Source organism: Astatotilapia calliptera, chromosome 11, assembly GCF_964374335.1.
Source record: "Astatotilapia calliptera chromosome 11, fAstCal68.1, whole genome shotgun sequence".
Classification (NCBI taxonomy): domain Eukaryota; kingdom Metazoa; phylum Chordata; class Actinopteri; order Cichliformes; family Cichlidae; genus Astatotilapia; species Astatotilapia calliptera.
In genome coordinates, this window is record NC_137432.1 from 13,125,706 (window position 1) to 13,134,825 (window position 9,120).

The 9,120-nt window shown below is 39.6% G+C and overlaps 1 protein-coding gene across 3 annotated transcripts in view; it reads left to right on the top strand.

Annotated features, from left to right (window-relative positions):
* The window catches only part of ankib1b (ankyrin repeat and IBR domain containing 1b), a 34,620-nt gene that overhangs the window by 4,290 nt on the left and 21,210 nt on the right, over positions 1 to 9,120 (top strand). For all 3 annotated transcript variants that reach the window (XM_026185961.2, XM_026185963.2, XM_026185962.2), the window contains exons 4-6: positions 457 to 639; positions 1,380 to 1,497; positions 6,923 to 7,131. In XM_026185961.2, the coding sequence (XP_026041746.1) occupies positions 457 to 639; positions 1,380 to 1,497; positions 6,923 to 7,131 (510 nt within the window). The remainder of the gene's footprint in view (positions 1 to 456; positions 640 to 1,379; positions 1,498 to 6,922; positions 7,132 to 9,120) is intronic.

Consider the following 9,120-nt stretch of genomic DNA (forward strand, 5'->3'; position numbering starts at 1 on the left):
TTACCAACAGAAGCCACCACCCCCCAAAAGACACATTATTAACGTGTGTGTTTTTCTTGTACTGCTCTCAATATTACCTGAGCTCCTTTAATTGGCACTTGATCATCAAGACTTAGTGTGCCATACTCTACAAAGAACTTTGAAGTAAAGTGGATATAAGTGAACTCTTTTTCAGTTTTCTCGAGGTGGGTAAGTTGTTGCTATTTTTTTTTTTTTTTTTTTTTACTGAAGTCATAATTGCAGTCTATATCAAAATAACTGTAATTACTGTTTCATGCCTTAATTGTGGATACTTTCCTCTGATTACTGTTACAGGGTGAGTGGTACTCCACTGTGCAAGTAAGCACAGGTGTTTGGAACTACATATATAGTCAGCGAGCTTTAGTATCTGTTCTTGAATGCACGATGTGTGCCATTGTTCAATGCCAGATATTCCTCTTGTTTCTTCGTGCTCAGATGCTGGTGCAGAGAGAAGCGGACTTGTTTGCGGAGAATGAAAACCGCGAGACTCCATGTGACTCTGCAGAGAAGCAGCACCACAAGGAGTTGGCCCTGCGCCTGGAGTCGCAGATGGTCTTCTCTCTTGCCCCTGAGGCAGAGGGTATTGAGGCAGAATATGCAGCCCTAGATCGAAGAGAGGTACAGTATAACACACCAACAAGGAGTGGGTGTATAGCTTTCAGTTTATCACCCTCAGCTGGTGTGACTTAAAATGTTATTAGAACCAAACTTTAGTCCACAGCATGCTGTTTAAAAAAATCCCCCCAAAAAGTAATTTCACTGTTGTTGCTGTATTAGGTCAAACTGTTTTAAATGAGCTACCCTGGTCATCCTAGCCTGGCTGATCCCACACAGCTTCTGTATTGTTACACTTGATTCGTCCTTATAACCCTTTAGCTACATAAGTAAGGAATAGAAGCAACATATGATGGTAACTTTGCTCTTGGAAAAATCCACTAGTTGACTGTATTTCAGTGTTTACATTTTTGCAGGAGTTAGTCACATTCTTTACTTGAACTTGTTTTGGTTGGACACAAACAGACTCACAAATTACTCACACAAAACAGTCTAGCTTAAAACATGTGGTCATCATCATCAGTTTTAGTTCTCTGGGTCTGGCTAAGTCCTGTGTCAGCAATCATTTATGTTTCAGGTGGTTGTAGTACTTATTTTCTCTTTATTTTCTCTTCCCCTTTTTTCACAATCTTTCTTTCCTACCATTATTTCACCCATCACCCTTTTCCCCAATCTCACCCACTGTTGTCCTCTTGTCTCTTTCTTTACCTTTCTCTGACAACCTGTCTTTTTTTCCCTTTTACTTCTTATCTTTGTCCTTACATTTCCTCTCTTATTATGTTCTTGTCAACCCTTTACTCTAGTTGTACGAGGGCCTGCGGCCACAGGATCTTCGGAAGCTGAAGGACATGCTGATAGTGGAGACAGCTGACATGCTACAAGCCCCTCTTTTCACTGCAGAAGCACTGCTACGTGCCCATGGTACTATTAAACAAACACAGTACTGGTTGTCCTTTCAATTATTTGGACTAGTAATATCCTGACAGCTTAATGGGTAAACATAGTAACATAGTAGTTAAACAAATGACATACATAGTTAAAGTATATGGACAAGGAAGCATTTGATACACTGGTTAGATTTAATTTAACACCACATAAAACACTTTTCAACACTTTTCAATATATATACACACACATCCATACATACACTTTAGTGGACGAGGTAAGTATACCCTTGGCCATGATTTGCATAATTGTTCACCTGTCTCAGATATTGGCTTATTAAAGTCTTTGACCGCTCTTCCATACAAATCCTGTCAGTTACAGAATGTTTAATCTAAGGTTTCTCTTACACACTGCCTGTTTTAAAATCCACACGACATTTCAGTGGGATTCAGACCAATAAGCAGGATCCTCTCAATAAGCAAGGCACGTCTGCATTGCAGTTCAGATTTTCCCTGCATCTTATTGTAAATGAACGCCTTTTGACACCAGTAGTAAGAAATGGCTGAAGACCCTTTGATGAAATGTTGTGGTATTTTTATTATACTTTTTATGTTGTTCTGTTTGGGTTTAATTTGCTGGAGCAAGGAGTCTGGTACAAATTGGCAGCTGTTTAATACAGTGGAATGACCGATCTTGAGAATAACTTCAAGACTTTTTTATGTCTTAGCAGACTTAGATATCTCCAGCCTTTTGCTGCAGACCTCAGACCTAAACATGACACCACACAATTTAATAGCTTGTAAGACCAAACCAAACAAGCTTAAAATAAGAAAAGCTTCTCCTGGTCACTCTCTAAGGAGGTTCTGTGTATCGGCACCTAATGTGAAACCCTGATTCTAATCTTGTGGCTGTGATGCTGTGAAAATGTGTAACGGTGCATTTTACATGGGGTTACCATGCTTTTTAAATGTAGAAATGACTACAAAATAGAAAATACAGAAAGTGTTTTTTGTATTTGGATAAGGGATTTATTTTCTATAAATATGCAGTACGCTGAAAGAATTGGACTTGTTCTGTTGTCACTGGAGAGAGCTTTTACATGATCTAAATGTAGTTTTAGTGAGCGTATTCATTTCAACAAACAATTTGAGAACAAACACTGCTTAATTAGGTTACTTAGGCTCGCGCCTGATTTACTGTAAATAAGATTAAATAATCCGCAGCGTGAACCATGGATTTTTATGTAAAATCCTTGGCACGTCTAATTTATTTTTATTACATTCTGTTATGTTTTTCCTAGAAATAGTAGTGTGCTGCAGAGAAAATATGCTTTCCTGAATTTGTCTTAATTACTTCACTCTTAACTTAGGCCTGGCCAAGTACTGAGTAAATATATCAGATTTTATTAGACTTGCAGTCTTAACCCACCAGTTTTCAAACTTGCTTCATTTACAGCTGGACACAAGATAGTGTGTTCAAGTGTTTCTGAAAGTTTTACTGATTTGAGGCTTTTGTAAATCGTTACTTCAGACAACTTGGCAAAAATGTTTGTGTATGACTTCACCACCTCATTTTTTTAATTAAATGGGCTTAAGGGCTGTCTGTTGAGCTGTGTGCTACATATGAGACACACTTTTAAGAGCTCAGAGGCGGGAGATTGACCCCAGAATGGTGCTATATTTATTCAGTTTTATCATGGGACTGCTGAAACATTTCAGCATTTTGCATGTCCTGGAGAAGGGTTTTTGTACTCGCATGTCATTTCATTTCGAAAAAGCCTCATTTCCACAATTTGTAACAATCTCTTATCGTCTCCTCATTGCTCGTCTGCTGAACTGCTTGCTTTTCCATCTTTCTTTGTTCCTGACAATTTGTATTTCCCAACTAATTTTTGATATTTAAGACTAAATGTGAAGACTTCACTTTCAGACTCTATATAATGGCTAAAGGCTTTAAGATAGGGCCATACACATTGATTAGTTTTAATTGAATGGAGCTAGATTGGGATGGGGGTTGTTACGACATTCATTATCTAAAGGAGGCCATTTAGAGCGTTAGTCATTTGATTGGTGGCAAACCTGTCTTGAGGCTGATAATGGCCTAATTGCACAGTTGACCTGGTCGTGTTCCTTATTTTAGGAGGGTAGACTATTTGGACTCGGGCACAGTCCACAAGTCATCCAATATTTATACTGAGAGCCTCTCAAATCTGTCCGTGTCCTGATGCGAGATTAAACAGCTATTCTAAAACAGAAAACCAGATGGCAGCAGGTCTTTGTTGTTGGCAGTTTAAAAGGCTTAAATGCTGGTGGCTACTGGACTATTTCTATTGAGAATCCACACAAATGTAAAATGAGATTCACTGAAATGCATTTTTTGTCCATGAAATTCAAACTTAAGTCTTGTTTTGACAGGTTAAATGGGAATTCATATATTCAGTATGTTATGTCTGTTTTAGGCCTAATCATAAAGTATTGTAAAAAAATGTAATCTTCAAACAGTCAGAAAATGTTTTTAATTGGCCCTGCTACATTGCGTACTTCTTATTTGTGTCTTGACAATAACTTGCGTGTTTATAGTTGCTAGTGAAAGGAAAAAAGTCTTTTCTTTATCTTCCATTTTGTGCTTCACAGAAAGTAGGTTCTGTGAATTGATATTGGACTCTGCGCTGTAGCTGGCAGGCTTTGAGCTCTTCAGAGCAGATCACCACATTTTTGGCAAGAGGAAAGGTTGTAGAATCTGTTTTCACACTAACAACAGCCGGCGCGATGATTAAACATCACTGTTCTCCTGATCTGGAATCGTTCTTCCCATTCTGTAAACCCGTCTACTTCCACCGTGAGTTTGCCTCATATTTTCTTGGGTGGTTTTTTAAAATTGTCAGCATTCACATTTCACTGCCACCAGCAACTGTGCAGGAGACACAACAATGCTGTGTATGGAGTGGAAAAACCTGAATTCTGCTGATAATGTCCTTAGTAACTTAAATAAAGATAGTAAACTAACTGCCTTCCCAAAGGGCAGGACATTCTGGATCACTATCATACTATAGTGAGCAGTTCCTGTCCCATCACCACTTGTGCTTTCAGTTGTTACTCTGGTCATAACACACCTGATTCCTGCATAAAGAAATACTCTTTCTGAAGCTTCTTTTTTCCTTAGATCGTCATTTTGTCTCTTTTACATCAACTTTATTTTATTCAAGCATCCCATCAGCACTTACTAAATGAACCAATACAGTGGGGCAAAAAAGTATTTAGTCAGCCACCGATTGTGCAAGTTCCCCCACTTAAAATGATGACAGAGGTCAGTAATTTGCACCAGAGGTACACTTCAACTGTGAGAGACAGAATGTGAAAAAAAAATCCATGAATCCACATGGTAGGATTTGTAAAGAATTTATTCGTAAATCAGGGTGGAAAATAAGTATTTGGTCACCTCAAACAAGGAAAATCTCTGGCTCTCACAGACCTGTAACGTCTTCTGTAAGAAGCTTTTCTGTCCCCCACTCGTTACCTGTATGAATGGCACCTGTTTGAACTCATCATCTGTATAAAAGACACCTGTCCACAGCCTCAAACAGTCAGACTCCAAACTCCACCATGGCCAAGACCAAAGAGCTTTCGAAGGACACCAGGAAAAGTATTGTAGACCTGCACCAGACTGGGAAGAGTGAATCTACAATAGGCAAGCAGCTTGGTGTGAAAAAATCAACTGTGGGAGCAATCATCAGAAAATGGAAGACATACAAGACCACTGATAATCTCCCTCGATCTGGGGCTCCACGCAAGATCTCATCCCGTGGGGTCAAAATGATCATGAGAACGGTGAGCAAAGATCCCAGAACCACACGGGGGACCTGGTGAATGACCTGCAGAGAGCTGGGACCAAAGTAACAAAGGTCACCATCAGTAACACACTACAACGGCAGGGAATCAAATCCCGCAGTGCCAGACGTGTTCCGCTGCTGAAGCCAGTGCATGTCCAGGCCCGTCTGAAGTTTGCCAGAGAGCACATGGATGATACAGCAGAGGATTGGGAGAATGTCATGTGGTCAGATGAAACCAAAGTAGAACTTTTTGGTATAAACTCAACTCGTCGTGTTTGGAGGAAGCAGAATACTGAGTTGCATCCCAAGAACACCATACCTACTGTGAAGCATGGGGGTGGAAACATCATGCTATGGGGCTGTTTTTCTGCCAAGGGGACAGGACGACTGATCCGTGTTAAGGACAGAATGAATGGGGCCATGTATCGTGAGATTTTGAGCCAAAACCTCCTTCCATCAGTGAGAACTTTGAAGATGAAACGAGGCTGGGTCTTCCAACATGACAATGATCCAAAACACACCGCCCGGGCAATAAAGGAGTGGCTCCGTAAGAAGCATTTGAAAGTCCTGGAGTGGCCTAGCCAGTCTCCAGACCTCAACCCCATAGAAAATCTGTGGCGGGAGTTGAAAGTCCGTGTTGCTCGGCGACAGCCCCAAAACATCACTGCTCTCGAGAAGATCTGCATGGAGGAATGGGCCAAAATACCAGCTACTGTGTGTGCAAACCTGGTAAAGACCTATAGTAAACGTTTGACCTCTGTTATTGCCAACAAAGGTTATGTTACAAAGTATTGAGTTGTATTTTTGTTATTGACCAAATACTTATTTTCCACCCTGATTTACGAATAAATTCTTTACAAATCCTACCATGTGGATTCATGGATTTTTTTTTCACATTCTGTCTCTCACAGTTGAAGTGTACCTCTGGTGCAAATTACTGACCTCTGTCATCATTTTAGGTGGGGGAACTTGCACAATCGGTGGCTGACTAAATACTTTTTTGCCCCACTGTATGTGCTATACTGGAAATTAGACATTACATAAAGTGACGTATAATGCACTGGCAGTCAGTTATCGTAACTTTCTAAATTGTAGGTTATAAACTGTGAGCCTGTGGGACATCTCACCTTTCTGAAAAGAAACAATGTAATTTGCTCTTAGATCCTGAGCTATCCTGTGTCAGTGTCAGGAATAATTTATTACAAGTAATTAAGTTATCTCTGTTGTGTCACATGCATAAATGCACACAGCTTTTAGGAAGCTTGTGCATTGATTCTGCTGCTGTCTGATGCTTCAGTTATTTAAATAAACTCATGAAAAAAACTTTAAGAAATACGGCAGCAACCAATTAACTTCAGCACCTTGTTACAATTTTTTTTAAGCCACACACAAGGATCATCGTAAACTTTTTGTTAGACAACAGGTATCAAGTTATCTTATAAAAATGTGTGTCTGACTTCCAGTCCATCAGCACCTATTGCACTGCGTTGTTTCCCCTTTAAAAGTTCTCTGCATACCGACATCTGCACCTCCAGTCACTGGTCTGATCGTTCGGATCAAAACATCATGCCACAAGCAGAGTTTCATTCTCTAGGTAGTATATACTAAAATAAGATGTCTTTTTTGTGTCAGATTGGGACCGAGAGAAGCTCTTAGAAGCCTGGATGGCCAATGCGGCGGAGTGCTGCCAACGCTCAGGTGTGCAAATGCCCAACCCACCCCCAAGTGGTTGCAATGCTTGGGACACCTTACCTTCTCCCCGGACGCCTAGGACCACCCGCTCCTCCATCACTTCACCAGACCAAATCAGCCTCATGCCTGCTGATGAGGAGTCTTCTCTGGTAAGACAAGATGGCTCTTGTTTACTGCTACATCCTGAACTGATAAAGCTAGACAAATTAATTTATAAGGTGGATGTAACTAAATACGCTTTTTAAATCACTACATTAGGGTTGAAATCCACTTGCCATTTTTTTTTCTTTTTTTGCTGAAAACACTGTGACAGCTCTAGATTGATAAATGTAGGTCAGTAAATGGAGAAAAAAGTTTTAGCCATTGTTTAACTGTACTTATTGATAAAGAACGATCAAATGAAAAAGGATCACAGTCGGCCACAGCATGTTTTCCTGACTGATGCTCCTATAGCAGCAGGGGATAGCTTTAGGCACGGAGGTGCATAGATTAACTGGCAGCATTCCCATAAAATGTGTATAGCAGTGCATATTTAAATAAAATTCATGGAGTCCCAAGATTTTCTGAAGTGTTTCAGCTGAATTCTTTAAAATTTTATGATCACAGATGTCTTTCTGCATAATGATTCACTCTTTCCCAGTAAATATATGTTGCTAGAAGTCATTAGTATTCATGCCAGTGGTCTACCTTGCAAACATAAACAGAAGCAGGGCTTCCTTTTCTCATATGTCATCCAGTGTTTTGTCAGTTATCATGTAGGCAAGTCCTGAACAGTGTTGAGTTTTGTTATGCTATATAAAATATGCTAATTTAAGATACGACATCCTTCATGTTGCGCTTTCCTTCTTTATCAAACATGATTGACGGCTGCACATGTCGTATGTTATATTATGTTATATTACTGCTGTATGTTTGGGCACGTCTCACTAAAGATGTCATGTTATTGTTTTCACAGTTTTAACATTGTTACACGTAAGGGAGAGTGTTGACTCTCGTGCGACTGTTTTGTGGGGGTGGGTAGTCCGCAGTGATGCCACCACCAGGGGTTAGTTTTAAACTAATTAAAAATACTGGAAAGTTTTTTAAGCACTTACAGAAGGTGAGTGAATTGTGATCAACTGTAGCTGCTAGACACTTACAGTCTGCACTGAGATATAATGGGGGTGCATACATTTCGTAAGTAAAATAGTTTTGGTTTTCCCTCCTTTGGCCTTTTGGGTGAAAGGTTGAGGGAGGTAGTGGTAGTTCAGTCACTGTAGATAATTATTTTTTCAGCTTTCAACAACTACACCTCCCACAGCATTAAAGTGTGCTCTCTAAGCTTCATGAAAGGTGTATTTTCCACCAGTGTTTTTACAAAGCCTGCAGTGAGGGAAAGGAACCTTATTGCCCTCTTGCTGTGAAAGGAGCTGTAAACTCCCTGTTTAATTGCCCACCTGTTATCCTGATCTAGTCTGGCATTTCCCGTAATTATAAAAAGTGTTTGGAAATTGACTTTTTTGTGAGCAAAAAGTAATATGTCCTGGACCAAAACAAAGTTTACTAGGCATCTAGCCTTTATCTCATTTATTGCTGACAGCAACTCATTTTGTTTACTGCTCGCTATTGGAGACTGACAATGCTTTATAAAAATCAGGGTTTGTGAGGTCAGCAAGGTCGGTTAGCTTGGGTTTAGACTTTATTCTGGAATAGTTTGCAAAATTGGGAATTGAGATGGCAGTGCAGTGTGAGAAATGCATACTGCAGACTTTTTTTTAAATATATAACTTTATGAAGCTTCTTTGGAAGAAAATGCTGTTTTCTTGGTTGTTAAATTTATTTCAAATTTGTAGTAATGATTTTTAAACCAAAATGATGGTACCTGGAGGGAGAATCAGATAGTTTTTGACAGTTTCTGAAAAGTATAAAGACATATCTTTTTGGATGAATGAATATATCCATTGGCGATGTGTGTTGATGGATAATAGCTAAAGCTGACACACTTTATTAATCTATAAATCAAGGCTGTCAGCTTCAGTTGCTCTCTATCAGGGGTTTACTTAAAACACCAAAACACTCTGGATTGAAACATCAAAGATATGAACATGTCAGACAAATGTCTGAGGGTATCTTAAGTTGTGCATCTGAAAAGGCGTAAT